General features: G+C 39.3%; 1 protein-coding gene across 7 annotated transcripts in view; it reads right to left on the bottom strand.

The window, feature by feature from the left end:
* LOC102302025 (protein diaphanous homolog 3) overlaps positions 1-17,409 on the bottom strand; it is a 129,079-nt gene that overhangs the window by 47,698 nt on the left and 63,972 nt on the right. For 4 of the 7 annotated variants that reach the window (XM_042214487.1, XM_042214488.1, XM_042214485.1 and 1 more), the window contains 6 exons: positions 16,053-16,085; positions 14,897-14,992; positions 12,628-12,722; positions 11,752-11,853; positions 9,216-9,455; positions 5,529-5,658 (listed from right to left, as the gene is read on the bottom strand). In XM_042214487.1, coding sequence (XP_042070421.1) covers positions 5,529-5,658; positions 9,216-9,455; positions 11,752-11,853; positions 12,628-12,722; positions 14,897-14,992; positions 16,053-16,085 — 696 coding nt within the window. The remainder of the gene's footprint in view (positions 1-5,528; positions 5,659-9,215; positions 9,456-11,751; positions 11,854-12,627; positions 12,723-14,896; positions 14,993-16,052; positions 16,086-17,409) is intronic. The other 3 variants (XM_042214489.1, XM_042214490.1, XM_042214491.1) reach the window with 1 other exon arrangement.

Genomic DNA, 17,409 nt, shown 5'->3' with positions numbered 1-17,409 from the left:
ATTTTTAAATCCTGAAACAACTCTCCTATGCATAAATCATTGGCCTCCATATTCACCAGATCTTAATCCAGTAGAGCACCTTTGGGATGTGATGAACAGGAGATTCTCATCAAGGATGTGCAGCCAACAAACTGAAGCAACTGTGTGATGGTGGAATGTCAACATGGACCTTGTTTAATCTATGTTATGTAGAACTAAGATAGTTCTGATCGCTCCAACCCAGGTTTTCCAAGGTGTACCTAATAAAGTTTTCAGTGAGTGCAGATACAGAATTAAGTATGTAGAAAGTTTTACTGATAATAATTGAACCATAATAATTGAAACAAAATAAAAATAGACAGTTGCCCCTAGATGGTGCTGCGTCCGAGCTCTTTTACAGAAATTCTGGCTGGCTCTGTCAGTGCTCATTAACTAATGAGAAATCTAAAAATGATCCATACACCCAGTATGATTAGTGTGGCTACATATAAAAAAAGTGAATAAACAATTATAATCTGACTCTAAATCCTTTTCTCCTGAAAGCTCAGTGCATTACCAGGCAACCAAAATCGCCTGAAGAAGGTGTGGGCAGCATTCAGACGAGGAAAGAGGCCAGACAGGCAGTCTGTTAATAGAAATGATTAAAGCCCTGTGATGATGTGGTAACTGAGAAAGGAGCAAGGGAGGGCAAGACAAAAGCAAAACAAAAAAGGGATCTCATCTTTTCTTAGCTTTGCAATCTGCAGGCTTTTGTGAAGAAGCAACCTCACACAAAAGGGTATATGCATGAAAACCTAGGAACTTTATATTATTTATCCTACGAGAGAAGCAGAATCTAACACATAATTAGATCCATATACTTTGGACACTGGGTACTTTGGATAATACAAACAGGAGACACTTACTTAATGCTGCTATCCAACAATAGAAATACTAAATAGAACCAACATGTCTCAGTGAAGGTGCTCTGCACGGGGCAAAAAGCAAGGAGAAGAACTAAGAACCATGATGGATCTCTACACAGTACATGCAAATAAGGCCATGCACATGTCACCACAGGTCATCTGCCTTAATGCGACAATAGAGTGTCATCACTCCAGCCACAGAGTACTCAAGATGAGGCAGACTATATGTGAATCAGGGATACAGTATGCTTCAGGAGAAAACTGGCTTTTATCGGATCCTTCACTTTAAAGAAAACACACAGAAATGTGTTTCAAAACAGAAGAGGCTTACGTCAGCCGTATACAACTCAAGACTTAGGAAATGACAGTAGGAAATGTTTCTTTTCTCTCACTGACCACTTTGCACTTGATTTCTTATTCTGTGCATTTAAGTGTGAGTGATTTTTATGAGCAGTGGGGCCTGAATGTCTCTTTGGTGCAGAGGAGTCTGAGACAGATCTAAGATATTTTGAAAGAAGAACAATCGAAATATTTGTGGAGGTCAAAATCCATTGACATCCTTTTATTAGTCTGCTAACCTGCTGTGCCATAAATGAGACAGAGTAGAGCATGCAACCCACAAACAGCCCCAGCGCACACACAGTCACTGTATAAGCACCTTTGATATAATGAATTCTGAGAGAGGGAAAAAATTGACGCAAAAGCCTGATGTTTTGGTGAATCTGAAAATGTACAATCTACAGAACCACTTTAAAACAGTGCAGGACTAACATTAAAATGCACTGTAGAGCCCTCATTTTAAGTACTTTCAACCTGAGGCTCATTGTTTAGACTGCATGAAACAAAACTAGAAAACAAAGCTTGAACAGTATTTTTGGAGAGCCATCTCAGTGTAGCTGAATCGTTGCGTTACTGATTAAAGATTCCCCAAGGCCATAACCAGAACAGCTTTTCCATTTTTACTACACATACATCCATAGTTCTACTAATGCAGACATGCTTTTTAGCAGTACGTAGTAGTAAACAGCATTTCTGTTGCTGACAGGCGGTTTTTGAAGCTGCAAGCTGAAGTAGAGTGGTTGAGAACATTAACATGTCTCCGTATTTGTCTGCTTTCAACTTCAAACTCAGCACCGAGTATCACTCAACAAGCCGCCCTAACTGCTCAAATCGGCTGCTGTCTATTATAAGTGTGTGTCTGTTTGCGTGTGCGACAGGCAAAAGAAGTTAAAACAAAAAGAGCCTGCAAGCAAAACCCAAAGACCAAGAACCAGACCGAGCAACAATCGGGGACCGATAGACGAATATTGACAGGCAGTTAAAGAGATACATGCAAACTGACAGAGTGAAGCAGCAGGGACTGAGTGCATCTCAATAGAATAGAATAGAATAGAATTCAACTTTATTGTCATTGCACATGCACAGGTACAGGGCAACGAAATGCAGTTTGCATCCATCCATCCAGAAGTGCTTTAGTGATATAGATATATTACAATATATATTAGCAATAATATAGATATGTAAGTATATTACAGAAATGGGTCTATTATGGTATGTTATAATGTACAAGGTATGAAGTATGTTGTGAATATTCTATAACTATAAGTATGTACAGGCTGTAGTGAGTACAACTATGTACAGGATATAAATATGAAAAACTATACAGAATTTGAAATAAATAACTTTACAGAAATCTGAGATATACAGCTATACAGAAATGGGAACTATGCAAGTTGTAAACAGTTGTAGGGTTAAAAATTATCGTATGTACAGAATGATTATTTACACAGAGCTATACAGTAGTGCAGTTAAGATAAGTGAGGGCGTGGATAATTTCTACAGAGGCTATATAAAGTGCTAGTGGTTGTGAGTGGTGGTTCAGTCCATGTTATTATTGTGTGTTTGAGGGTACAGTTGTCCATTGTTTGTGTGTGTATGTTCAGTCCATGAGTTTAACGTGGGTCAATATCAGGGGGAGAAATGATTGTAAGTCTAAAAAGAAGAGAATTGGCAAAAATGAGAAGACAGAAAGAAAGGATCCCTGAACTGAAGTACAGGACTGGCAGAGTGGGAAACAAGGGTTGTGTTACAGTCTAAAGACAGCACCATTTACAAAGGAAGAACATATCATTACTGCTACCTCTGCTCAACCTTGTTTTCATGCTCAAGCAAGCTCTATGACTAGTGTATATGAATGCAATGCAGCCTTTTAGTCTGAGTACATGCCCATCAAATAGTTGTCAGACCCGATGAAAAGGAAGCCACTCACCAGCACGGCTTAGAGACAGGATCTGTGTGTCTGGATATAATATGTGAAGAGATAAGACGGTGCATGCATCTCCTAAGCTTATAGAATCATAAAGAAAGACAGAAGCACAGAAAGCAGTCCATATCTATATAGATGCAAATAAACTCAGCTTGAGGCCAGTGAAGTAAAGAGGTAGAGAAAACCTGCAGAGAGATCCAAGGACTGTGCTCTCCCTTGATCTCGCCATTGTACTTCTGCATCGTGGCCAAAGCCTTCTGGACACACAGCACAGTTGGGAGAAATAACAACACTACTGTCGAGTGTTTTATCTACAGATTATCAAAGCGGCAAAACAAGGGGGGAAAAAATTGAAATCTTTATGAAGAGCAGAGTCCAAACAAACAAACCAAAAAAAAAAAAAAAAAAAAAAAAAAGAGTCACATTTCATTTCATCCTCCTATGTTTTCTCCTCCTCACACCTTCCTACACTCCCTCCTGCTGAGAATGGAGCAGTGGGTAAAATCTTCTTTAGAGCAGGAGGAAACACGCTGTGACAGTGCGACCTCACACACACAAGCCGTACATTGGCAGCGGCTAACTGCTTCTTCCTGTGAATTGCCTGTGGCAATATGAACAAAGAACATGCCTGAGTTTCCTCCGACCACTGAGTCTGTCCCTGCTTGGATGTGACCTTTACAACACTATACAGACGCTGGCCACTCAAAGCACTTCTTCTGTACTTGTGTGTACCCATGTTTGCATGCACACCTGTGCAATACAGCCAATTTCTGTTCAAATCAACACAGAGACTTAAAAATGTTTTTAATCCCAGTCGCAGACATGACCTAAAACATAAGCCATCAAACCTGAAGATATGCCACAGAAGAAGATTAATGTTTGTATCAAACAGCAGTGCACATGAAATGACTGTGGCACAGATCAAACATGAAAATGATAAAATACAACGTATGTTTACAGAATCAACAAACATCCAATCCCCTGAGAGAGCAACAGAAGCAGAAAGCTAAGAGTAAAACTCAAAGTAAAACAAAGGAATGCATACAAATGTTCCACTTCTTTCTAGGTAACACTTTATAGGTAGCCCTTCTGGTGCCAAGCTTTCATTGCTTATGATCATATATTATTAAAAAAAAAACAAAAAACAAAAAAACAGGACAATATCAAACTAAATAATACTAATCTAATGTCTTTTTATATTAGTGAAATATCATTTAAGATAAACAACAGACATGTATCACACATTATAATCACAATGTCACCAAACAAAATCAACAGGCAAAAGCCTAAGACAATAGCTGTGTAGTAGTCCTGTATTCATTTGCTTAGATAACGATGACTCAGTGAGGAATCAGCATGTGTCAGTATGTCGTTCTTATTTTTCTTTTCTCTCAGTGGGCATCCTCCTTCTGGCTAACAAGCCACAAAAACAACACTGCACATGTGCAAACATCTTATTGAGAGGTACTGCCGTTCGTTGTCACTCACTGAACTGAGAAGACCAGGAGAGAGGGGGGGTTTCATGGATTCATGCATTTCTGTCTATAGGTGTTTCTGGTGTTTGTTTTTTGGAAAATAGAGTCACTAAAGGGGTATGAAAAATGATCTAGAGGGGAAAGTCTAAGTTAATCATGGCAAGAACCAATGCATGATAATAACTGCTGCGAGTGAGCGAGGGACATCGGGCAGGTAAGGTGAGATGGTAAATTCCACATTAGCAAGACAAAAGGTGAAAACATAAGCCCATATCACATTATCTAATGAGGTTGAGCGCTCCTATCATTTACTATCATCCAGATCATCACTATTATATCAAGTGCTTAATTGCCACAATCACATATCAGGCATTTTCTAAATAGATTCTTCAGTCTTCACATTTAAGCATGCTTAGATGCATAGACAGATTATGCCATCATTACCCTTTTCTTCTTTAACTTTAACTGCAGAAAAGAAAATATCAAAAAAGTTAATAGTTTGTATGCCCATTGTTTCCTCACAGTAACTCTTATCTTAGATGACCAATTAAGACCAGTTGCCAAATCTCTGCTGTTAAACATCACTAGAAATATCTCAGCTAGGAAGTAGATGAAACTCAAACCATGCAACCATGGGAGAGCTAAAAACCTTGGGTTGACAGCAGGGGACCAAAATAACAGCAGCACTGTGATATCACCTCAGAGAAAGTGGAAGGTAGAGAGTGTTAAAATTATCAAGTAGCAGCTGACTCTTACATGCTGGTAAACAGGTGAAAAATGGCTTCTGTACTGTATAAAAAAATAGTGCTTTTAGAGACTTAGAAAATATATCACAAGTGTCCAATAACAGTTTTATTATGTACAGTTGAGAAGTTTTTGCATCTTGGTGTTTAAGAATATTACCTCTGCTTGCTCGATCCACATGCTCTAGGTCGTCAAGAAACTTGACCACGTCTGGAAATTCGTCCTCACATACTTGTGCCAGGAAGTGAAGTAAGGTTGTCTTCTGATCTGCTGACTTGGTGTCCTTTAGCTGTAAAACATGGACACATAAAATATGCATTTATGTGGCTTTTTTAATAATAAGTAAATAATACAACAAATTTAATAATACAATAAATTGAAAAATAAAACGTATACGCAGGGCAAAAAAAATGCTCTAACAGGGGAAAAGTGACTCTGCATGTTGCTCAGAGTTTGTGTTATTGAAAATGTCACAGGTTAGGTCTAACCCTGTTAAGCACACACACTGTTCACTTGCTAAATAAATGTGTTTGCATGCTTGAATCTGATGAATCTGTCTTACTTTAAGTCAGAAATTATGTCATGTTTCTCTAACACACCATATATACCTGCCATATTAAAAGGTTCCATAATTTAAAGGTTAGGATATTCATCATTTTTTTAGAGTATAAAGCAGGTCTAAAACACTCACTTTATGGAGAAGGGCGCACAACCCATATTCAACATTTAAATCACCCTCAGTAATGTAAACAGCATGATTTATCCAGCACAAGCACAGTTAGAAATATATCTAAGTACATCCATCTATAACAACATAAAATTGAAAAAATACATTAAAAAAATAAATAAACAAGTGGTAAGACAACTGCATGCAATCATCTCTTCCTCTTGGATCTAATTCTGGTTCAAAAATGCGGTCAACGCCGGGGTTTTGTTAGCAGCCCTTAGAAGGCTACATCTATACGAGGTAGGATCAAAAAGTTTTTCCAAGTCTGCACATAAATACAAAAGCCTTAGCCAATTTAAATTTAAATTCTCTCTCTTTCAAGGTCATTTGATTCTGAAATGCAGCGCTGCCGGTGCTCCTGTTACATCTGAATTGCTCCTGGAAATCTTGTGCATGTCTAGACTGAAGATCATCACAGGTGACAAGAGTTGCGCACCTCACCGCAGCGCATTTAAAACACAATCATCACTCACTGCGCACCCCACTTTGTCCTGATGTCAGCTTACAGATGAAACACGTTCGTCTTAATAGTTAATACGTGTTAGGAAGTATGCGTGCCGCTATGCTGTGTGCTTTCACATTTTATTTAGACCAGGCAACGTATGCATGTTTAGGATTCAGAGTTGAGCGCACTGCTGCTTTGTAACACATTTTCAGTTTTGACACAACAGAAGCACACGCACTGCGAATACACAAATGCAGGTTGTTAGAAAGGGGCTTTCAGGGAGCGATCAAATCTTTGCAAGAGTGCCGAAAGGCGGTGCGCCCCTTCACAAGGGCCCGACCCTTAAAAGGTACATCAGACAAATTTAAACCAGATGCAGTTTTTGCTTTTGATGGGCAAAGTCAAAGAACGTTTTTGTTGAAACATATAATAACAGAAATTGGGTATGGTACGTAAACAACATCTTTTTGGCCTTAGTTTCACAGTATTCGTCGCTATGGCAGGAATCATGATACACATGCACTTTGAGCTGCAAAATGAAAACCACACTTTGTGGATACCCTAGTTAAAAGGGGTGAAAGATGTGACTTTTATTAAATGCAAGACATTAGGTGCTTAATAAATTGCTCTTTTCTTAGTCAGTTGGGTAAGTGAGTGCATCACTAGTTAATGAAAACCTGCACACCAGCCTACCTGTCATGTGTGCAGAGCTTCACTTGCTATTCAGTAAGAAGGGTGAAAGCAGCATCAAAGGTGCGTCTCCATGTTGTTTAATGTGATGTAGGTGAGCAGCTAATTTGCAATAGAGCTACAAACTACTGTTAGAAGTGCACTTTTCCCTAGATCATTTTTTGTGATTAATGCTAACAGCAACAAAAAACAAGGTTCAGCACAGGGCTCAACGTACTCATGCTTGAAATCAGAAGTACTAATGTAGCTAAATATGCTGTCTGGTAATTGGAAAAAGAAGTCATTGTCCTTCATCTACTGTACTTACTCAAAGCAGTTCTGAGCTCTAGCTTAACAAATGCTGAGTGTTAACAGTGCCACACATGATTTTATGTCTCGTGATTACGTAGCAGATGTGTTCCTGCTCCCTGCACTTGGTGCCCATTTATTGCCAAAAGTAACAAATATTTTATATTTCCCTGATAAATTTTCATCATTGATTTTTTTCTCATTTCTTTGTTCTTCTTCCTTTTTTATTAAACAGGCTAATTCCAAGATGTCTATCAGCATCCCTGCCAAACATGCCTCCTGCAGAGTGTGTTGCAGTGTATCTCTCTAGGTGATCTATTGGTAGACAGCAGTGTACTCAGACCCGCTGGGTTTAATCATGTTTGTATTATCTCCTCTAATCAAACATTCTCATCTCTCTTTTCATTTCTGTTCCCCAGTCCCCCCTTTTTTTAATAAAAGCTTCAAGTGCTCACTCACAAAAGGTCCCTCTTTGAATTTAGATGGATGGTAATCGTAGATGACAATGTAAACATTTTGCCTTTTACAGTTAGGATGGATGCAATTTTCCTGTGCTGTGGAGTGTGCCGTGGAATTAAGTTGTCAAACTCTGGGTATGGCGCGAAGGAGATGTCTTCCTCTATATATCCTGCCCGTGACAACGTAAACCTTCCTTCACTCACTTACGCAGACAAAAGAAACTACTGTTTTAAATCCTTAACAGTCTCCTATTAACTGATATTACTGTTGTCCTAATGCATCTAATCCATCATGTTCGTACAAGTGTTTGCCTTTGTACCTGTATTTATATGAACATCAGCATCCAAGTCTAGGAGGGTAAAGAGGTGGCAGTGACAAATGACAGCAGTGCTCGTTACTGTGGAAACTGCAGTGGGTGTGCCAACAGCTGTAATGTAACCACTGGAGGAGACTTGCACCCCATTCTTCCCGTCACTATTACAAACTTCATGTTCTGTTTTCATGCCGCATAAAATCCTGAGTTACAGGTGTTGGATACGTCTCTGTCCAAGAAGCACTAGTATTGCCACGGCGAAGTTGTGTGAACTTTCAAAAGGGATAGTGGTTTGAGTTTCAGTTATCTTTTCTGGGCAGAAGAATGAGACTAAAGTACTCGGTGGGCTTAAATGCTTTGATAGAGGCCAGATGATAACGAAAACTCTGATAGTGTTCAATCAAATGAAATGGTTTAAAATAAAATGTCTCATTACAGCAGCTGCTTTGGATCAGTTTACTGATAAGGCTCAGACAAGGTGACCAAAGAGAGAGACACCGCTACACGTAGTGTCTGGTACAGACACAGATATACATAAATCCCATAATGTATACCGATTCTTTCTTTAGTCTAATCACTGTTAACGCTCTTGGCTTGTACATTTGGCAGAAAAAAGCAATCCATATAGGAAATGACCATTTTAACTCAAGGTTTTTGAGGACATAAAATGAGAGCGCAATAATGAAAATAAGGAGAATCTATCAGGCTAGCTTCAACTAAAGGCCTAAAAAATCGTTTAGTTCAGGTCAGTAAAAAATAAATTATATTTCTGTTACAGAACTCTGACTGCAAACACAGCTGTGTATCTCTTGAGAAAGTTTATTGAACTAGCGTCACTCCTGTTGAACATTTGACACTGAAGGGATGACTGACTACAAACTGTGTGTGAACAGTTGAAATTAGGGTCAGCATTTCAACCCTTACCTTGCAAAGGGAGCTCAGGTCAAAGCCATATGATTGGGCGTTTCGAGAGCCCGCATTCATGTAATTCCCCAGTAGTAGCACCAGCTCCAATAAGCGGCCAAAGGAGCGGCTCTTCCTGACCTCATCACATGCGGCATTTACGGCCAGAATATCTGGTCGCAGATTATTTACGTGCTCCTCAAACTGAAGCCGGAAGAGGATGTGGCTGAGGCGAGGACGCAGCCGCTTCACACTGCTCATCTGGGGAGGCAACAAAGTCAAGGTGGAAACAAGAAAACAAGAAGGAATAGATGGAAAAGGGATAGTAGGGGGAAAAGGGATTCGGAGAAAAGAGAATGAGGAAGGAGATGAGAAAAGGATGGGAAATGATGTCAAGGAGAGCAAACCACATCAAAGAACAGTCAAACTTAAAATAACTACAATAACACATTTGACACACTCTCACATTCAGACGATCTAATTTAAAAGACATTTATGCAACCAGCATGTTGGAAAGTGTTGCTAGGCAGTAGTAATAGATGCTGGCAGTGATTTGATTTGGGACCCAGGTCTGGTAAGTTAATTGTGGAGTTAGTGTCCATATAGGGCAGGCAGTGGAGGGGTGGAATATACAATAGGCTGCCTTGGATTACCACTCTCACACAATTAGAGAAAATTGGAAAATATTGCATTGGGCCCAGGACCTGGCCGACACAGTGATTGTGTATGTGTGTGCGGCGGGAGGGAGGGGTGCAGGTTCCAATTGTCTGTTTCACACAACAGCTGGCTGTGCGGTTTGATGTCCTCCATCAAGGGTTTAATTATAGCTACTGTAATGTTATCAAATGACTATTTCAGTCAGTGTGTGCTTGTCTGTGTGCACTTTGTGTCCGTGTATTTGTCGCACATAAAAGGAGAGGGCGGGCAACAAAAAAAAAAGAGGAATAGAATTATATAACAGAATTAAGAAAAAGCAAGGTCCACACGAACAAAACATAATGCTGAAACGAACCCCAGAGATGGGATGAATTATGTGATAAAGATATTTAAACGAGAAAAAAATAATCAGAAAAAGAAGAAATGGAGCAAAACACACCGGATCATCTGCAAATTGAATGTGTGCAGCTGCTCCCACTGGCCTACACAGGGCACTGGGAGGTTATACTGACAAGTTGAGGAGATGGTTTCCAACACACACACACACACAAAAGAGTGGACTTGTGGAAAATCTAGCTCGTTTACTGCCAAACACTATTTCCATGAGGTGATAGTGAGAAGGAAAAGACAGCTCTGTTGATATCCTTATCTGAAGTGTCAGAACATTAACACTGAATTTAAAGCTTCTCTCTCTCTCTCTAGTAAATATTTTGAAAACTTGCATGTAATAAATATTCCCATCAACTGTCAACAACAAATAAAATCAAAGATGAAAAAAGCATTAGTCCCGAGGATTTTAACTACAGCTCAGCCAGCAGCATGCACATACTAATAAACATTCCTCAGATTTCAGGAGTGATGCGGAATAATCATTAACTGCAAGTGATTTACAAAAAATTACAGGCATGCATATGGCTTCTGTTAAAGACATTAAAATATGCTTTCATTGACTGATATAGATGAGTTATGTGGAAATTTATATTTTGAGATTAAGCGCTTTAGTTCCTCAACTTACTGTCACAAAGAACAGTGAACTTATTCACGTAGCTGCAGGAACACTCAGCAACTATGGTGGTGACCTTGTGTTAAGCTTTTACAACATAGACCTGAAAACAAAATACTACTGCGCACAAGGATGAGTTAAAGATCAATTGAAAGTGGTGTTGACTGAAAATAAAAAAGTGAATGTTTACACAATGGTAAATATTAAAAAAGTACATTAAAAAAAATCCCTTTGAACCTGAGCTTTTGTGGGCCCACACGAGTAGCACAACCTCATTATATAAGCAGGCTCTCCTTTTTTCTCGTCTCCTCATTGAACAAGATACAAAAGATGAGTTATGTTTTTGTCCATAAGGTGGTCGCTAGGTAGAAAAATAAAAATACCTAAGTGACACCTCTCATGCATAATTCTGACTAAACCTCCTTTGAAAAGTCTTTAAGAAAATGATGCTGACATAATGAGGCAGAAGTGCTGCTCTTTAATGTGCATAAATTAGTGCACCAGTCCACAGGTGTCCCGTCTTTCCTCTTAAGGCTTTAAAAGATAGAATTTTAAAGAGCTCAGGATTATGATAATTACATGAAAGTGTTCTCTGTGTGTGTTTTCGTTGAAATAAGACGCCGAGAAAGAATACAAGACAAGTTTACTTGACTAAAACATTCAAATATTACGTTTTATTACACCAAATATGCATTTTTTGGCTCTGATAAACTATTTAATTCTTAATACACTTGTGTTTAATAGCATCGTCAATAATAGGCACACTGTCTGAGGTCTTCCGGCAATAAATAAGGAAATATAAAGGAAAGGTCGTTTTTGTGCTGTATATCTGCAGTTGGTGGGAAGTTGACAGATGTTTGTGTGTGTTGTACATTTGTGTGTATTGTGTGTACTCACCACAACCCCAAACTGCTCAGGCTCTGACAAATTAGAGTACTCATTTTTGTATGTGGCCAGCGCATTAAGCTGCTCCTGCTCCGGTAGGTGCTTTACAAGGTTCTACAAAGAAAAGGAAGAAAGGGAGTGAGAAGCGGGAAGGATATACAGAAATTTACAGACAGCTAACCTGCTGCTGTTCTGTTTGGCGTTGTCTCTGTTGGTGTGTTTCAGCCATGTGGTGAGCTTTGTTACTATGTTAAAACATCTTATTACCAAGCAAAGACTATGTAGCTTTATACAGTAGATACAACTGAAATGAACCACACTGGTCCATTGAATTGCTGTTAAGATAGAAAAACAGAGATTGACACATACATGGAAGGACCGACAGATGGATTGGATGAACAGAGTAAGTCAGTGCTAAGTGTGAGGTATACAGATGGCATAAACACATCGAAGTTATAGCCAAAAAGCTGGTAAAGCACTTATAAACAAACAAACAAAACAAAGCAAAAAAAAAAATAATAATTCAGCTAAACATCAGCAAAGTGCTTATTTATTTTTTACTGACATACTGCCTGTGCTCACCAACTGTTTCCACACCTGCTGTACTGCAGGCTTTACAGATGCCCAACGCTTTAGCCTTGGGCTACATGCTGTTTTAAGATAGACAACTAATCAAGACAATAGACAAAGAGTTGAACCTGACCAGCTGAGTAGGAGAAGGGCAAAACTAAAAATATACTTCCAGCCTCAAGGTGAAAAGTTGAGCATTGACTAGTTTCTATATTTTTTTCTCTTTTATCTCACAGCTAGCTAGGTCCAGAGTTGGGTGGAACGAGAAAGTCATCCACTAAAGTAACGGAGGCTCTATGGCTTCATTAAACAGCATACCTGGATCATAGGTTCAGAGAGTTGCTCTTCATCGACCTCCACTATCATGCGTCGAATTTCCTGATAAGGGATGCGGAAGGAGCCTAGGAAGATGGCTACAGGTGGGAGGGGGGGGAGAGATGTGGCAAATGGAGAAAAGATTGACAGCTGAGCTGTAATGTTGAGATATGAGACAGTTGGTCATAAAAGAACAGAAAAAACAACCAAACACACACAAAAAAGAACAATGTGAAATAAAACAGTACACATAAATCTTATGAAACAGGTTAGTCTGACCCATTCAGCCAGCAATGTCTTCATTTTTTCTTTCTGTCTTTAAAAAAATGATTTTAATTTTAAATGTATTGGCTTAGCAACCATGATATTTTCAAGCAAGAGTTGGGACTAGCAAAGGTATGGTGCATGCCCCGTCAGGGCTAGTTATTAGTCTCACAAGCAGAAACACATTAAAAAAAATCATTTAAAATTATTGAGCATGTTTTAGGTTGAACACTTTGGAGCGTTCTGCATGTAAGTGTGTGTGAAGTATGTTACAACATTACATTATGCATATACAGGAGAGCATGAACTTTTGAAAACGAGAATGTACCTTTTGTTTTGCACACTTTTTTTGCTCTACTGGGTTAAATCATTTTTAAAGTTGTGGGGACAGAAATAATAACTTTTTATTTCAGGTTGAGCACCAACTTTGGCGTAACAATCAAGTTACAAAGACAAATGTTATGAACCAAGATATCCTCTCATATCACCATAGAATCCCAAAAACCTGAGCCCATCCATGAATTCATATCCCTCAGTGTGCTGTTTCTCAGACACCCTGTGCCTAGAGAGAGACCTCCCTACATGGTGTTGAAAACCACCTGGCAAGCCTGATGAAATGAAGATGGACAAAAAAAACCCCCAAAAAGTATACACACAGACTCACCAGGAAATCTTTTTATAGTGGTGTGTTTGCTTAGTACTTTGCAACTCTTGGAAAGACAAGTTGCCCAGGCATGTTCTATCCCTGGCATAAGTATCACATAAAGGGATAGCAGCCTCACCAAAGATCTCCTGTGTGGACAACCAACAGGATTGCTATGCTACAAAGATGTGCGTTCACTTGACTTTAAAGCTACAAAGAGACAGAAACACCTGCAGCTTGAAATCCAGAAGGCCCTGCAGGGCTTTAAAAGACAACAGTTTGAGAAAATGGCCTAAAAAAGTCAGCTTAAAAGACTAGTCATCTCTTATTCCTGTGAACAGGACCAGAAGGACTTCAACTCCCGCATGGGACTTTAGAGTCACAAGAGGCGCCTCTCGAGCACCACAGACGACAACCACGAGCACGTATCCAATTGTCCCACAGGACTTCAGAAGGCCAACTACTACACAGTACATAACTGAGAAGAATTAAAAAGAAACAGCATGTGCAAGGATTAAACTGAAGTTTAAACACACGTCCAATAAATGATGAATCTTTTTTTTTTTTTTTTTTTTAAACCTGCATATATTAGGTTGAGGTTTTACTGACAAACTAGCCCTTCTCTTCTTAAAGCATACGTAAAATGTGACACGACTGTGATATAAGCTCCCGGCTGTAACTGGTAATGAGAAAATTTTAGTACAATTCATTAGGCAGAATAAATTTGCACTGTATCTCAGTATCTTAACAGTGATGGCATCAATCAAGTAACAGAAATAAAACAGAAATAAAACCCCTTCTCAGTCCTTCTCAAACCTCAAAGCTTTTAGACTCTTTACCTCCTATGGTGGACCACATAAACCACCAACTCCCCCTTCCCCTCCCCCTTGCTCTCTAATTTCTGCTGCATGATTTATCACTGTTACTGGGCTGATTAGACTCATTTTCTTTTAATACGTGAAACAAAGGTCACAGCTCCATGTGATATAAGCCAATGAGGTGCTAAGATCTGAGAGTGCTTAAGAGATCAGCTGGATCCTCATTAATGCCGGGTGTTTTTTAAACCGTCATTTTCAGACCAAGCATGCGTGTGTGAATGCATGAGAGAGATGAGGGAGGGAGGAAGGAAGAAAGAAAGAGAGAGAAGTTCTTTTTTCCTTCTTTCCTTAATGGATCTTTAACGTTGTTAATTAGGTCCGTGTGAAGAGATGAGTCATATGTGGCAAAGGCCAGGTTCACATGAACTGTCTGTGTGTATTAATTGCCATAGCAACATGCTAAGGTGTAAAGCATACCAAATTTCTCTATAAATGTATATAAATCTGCCTTTTTTTAGGAGTAGATAGAAAGGAAACAAATACTTACACAGATTCTGTGCAATCTTTGGATCGAGCACCTTCAGCTCTTTAATTCTCTTCTTTATGGATTTCTTATCCTCTGTATCCTCCTCTTCTTTTTTAGCTGATAAAGACAGAAATATTAAACTGCAGCCACCACACATAGGCAGAATTTAGACAAATGAAGCATGAATGAAACACACACACACTTGGAAACAGCACAATTATAACATTTAGATATCAGTACAACATAAAGAAGAGAACAACAGCGAAAAAGATTAACTAGGTGGTGGAGAAAGTTCAGATGCATTATATTTATTTATTTACTGAGTTGAAATATTCCATTAAGTGTAAATATGTCAAATTTTTAACATGTCAGCTATTTCTAACAGGCTCACAAAATATTTCCGCAAGCCTTTGTTGTATATATTTACATATTTTTGCAAGCGAAGAATGACTCAATGATATGATGCCATGTGAGTAGAGAAGCATGGAGAAAGGGATTATGGGGAAGTTCTCTCATCACACCACTGAGAGAGTAAGGTACGGGGCCCGTAAGCACAGAGTTGCACATTCGGCAGAGATGTTATAGGTGAAGGTAAATCTGCTTTAGGGTCACGTGGAGGCAGGTAGGTGGGATTGTGACAGAGCTGTTGGTAGATAGGAAAGCCAATGAGACGACACAGAGATGTATGCTTCCACATGTGTGCACACACATACACCCACATCTCTCTCACACTCACATTCAAACACACTCTTGAGCCACGATCACAAAGAGGAGTTCATGGTTGGTTTTAATTATTTAAGAGACCAGATTAAGAGAACAAAATGTGCATCCCAGGAGTTTTCGGGGTAATTGTCTGGTGCTGTAATTATCGTGTATGTGGTGAGAGGGTAGGAGAGGGGAGGAAAGTAGAGGAGAAGAGGAGAGGAAAGCAGAGGAGAGGAGGGGAACAGATCAGAGGAGCACACGGGTTAATCCACAGGAAAAGGTATTTCTGCTGTTCCACATGGACTCAGTCTTCTTTCAGGGATTCTGTATCTAATTAAAAAGTGAAGAGGTATGCTGTGAACCCCCGCATGAAGAGACTGGTATGATGTCCACAAACATGAACACCTACAGTATGGCGCACCACACACAAATACACAAACACGGCCACACACTGAGCAATCCTTGGACTTACGTGGTTCCTCTGCCAGTACACTCTCCTCACAGTCTTCGATGTGAGAGAGAGAGAGAGAGAGAGCAAAACGCAAAAGAGACACAAGGGAAGGGAGGGGTGGGGTGGGGCAGTGAAAAATGTGTACCATGGATAGAGGAGAGAGATGAAAATACATTTTTATAAGAATGCTTCCTGTCCACTGCAGCGTGAAACACAAAGAGAAAGGAAACCACAAATACGCTCTAAAATCTGACTTGGAAGAGTGGGTTTAATAGACAAATATTCACTAGATCAAATGAAAAATGATGTATGCTTTACTTTCATAGCTTCCCAACTTCTTTTCCCCAAATCAGGTAGTCTTTAACCACAACTGCTAACATCACATTTGTGTTTCTAGCCTCATCAATAATGGTAGTATAACACCTTTTGGATAGTTGAATGGACAAACGAGCAATGTGAATGTGTGTGTTTGTGTAGCTTTTGTGTGACATTTAGAAACTCTGTATTGTAGTATGCATGTCCTTTTTGTTATTGATATTGCAGCTCTAAACATGGCTGAAATGTTTCCAAAGAAGACAAGCAAATTTGTATGAAGATGGGAATAAATTTCCACTTTTTTCTGCATTCAACATTTTACAGAAGCTAAATGGATCTGTGCATTTATCTCCCATTAGAATAATAATTCATGTTAACTCAACAGTTTACTTACAACAAAGTTTTAAAGCACACATACAGTCAGAAAGAACACACACCCTATGCCATTTCAATGGTTTGACATATCAGGACATAACAAAAAAATGGTAGGTAACAACATCACATGACATATGTCAGTGTGTCATTATTCACTGAGGAAAAACTAATTCAAAATGCACCCCATGATTCAGTAGCTTTTAGAACCACCTTTAGTGGCAATAACTTGAAGCAATTGATTTCTGTATGATTTCATCAGTCTGTCACAACCTTGTGGAGGAATTTTAGCTCACTCTTCTTTATAATGTTTATAATGCTTCAGTTCATTCATTTATGCACAGCTCTCTGAAGGACCCGCCACAGTATTTCATTCAGGCTGAGGTCTACACTTTGACTGGGCCATTACAGCACTTTGATTTCACTCTTTTTCAGCAGCAAATCTTTTTGTAGGAGTTTTGCTGCTGCGTTTGGTATCATTGTGCTGTTGCATGACCCAGTTTCAGCCAAGCTTTAGTTGTCCGACAGACTGGCTCACATTTTACTCGAGAATACTTTGATATACACAGGAGTTCAGGGTTGTATCAACGACTGCAAGGTGCCCAGGTTCTACGGCTGAAAAACAAGCCCAAATCATCAGCCCTTCACCACTGTGCTTGACAGCTGGTGTGAGGTTTCGGTGCTGATGCGT

Source organism: Haplochromis burtoni, unplaced genomic scaffold (assembly GCF_018398535.1).
Source record: "Haplochromis burtoni strain Fernald_Lab_line unplaced genomic scaffold, NCSU_Asbu1 Contig_573, whole genome shotgun sequence".
NCBI lineage: Eukaryota > Metazoa > Chordata > Actinopteri > Cichliformes > Cichlidae > Haplochromis > Haplochromis burtoni.
The sequence above is the reverse complement of the archived record's forward strand: the minus strand, read 5'-3'. Positions and strand labels throughout refer to the sequence as shown.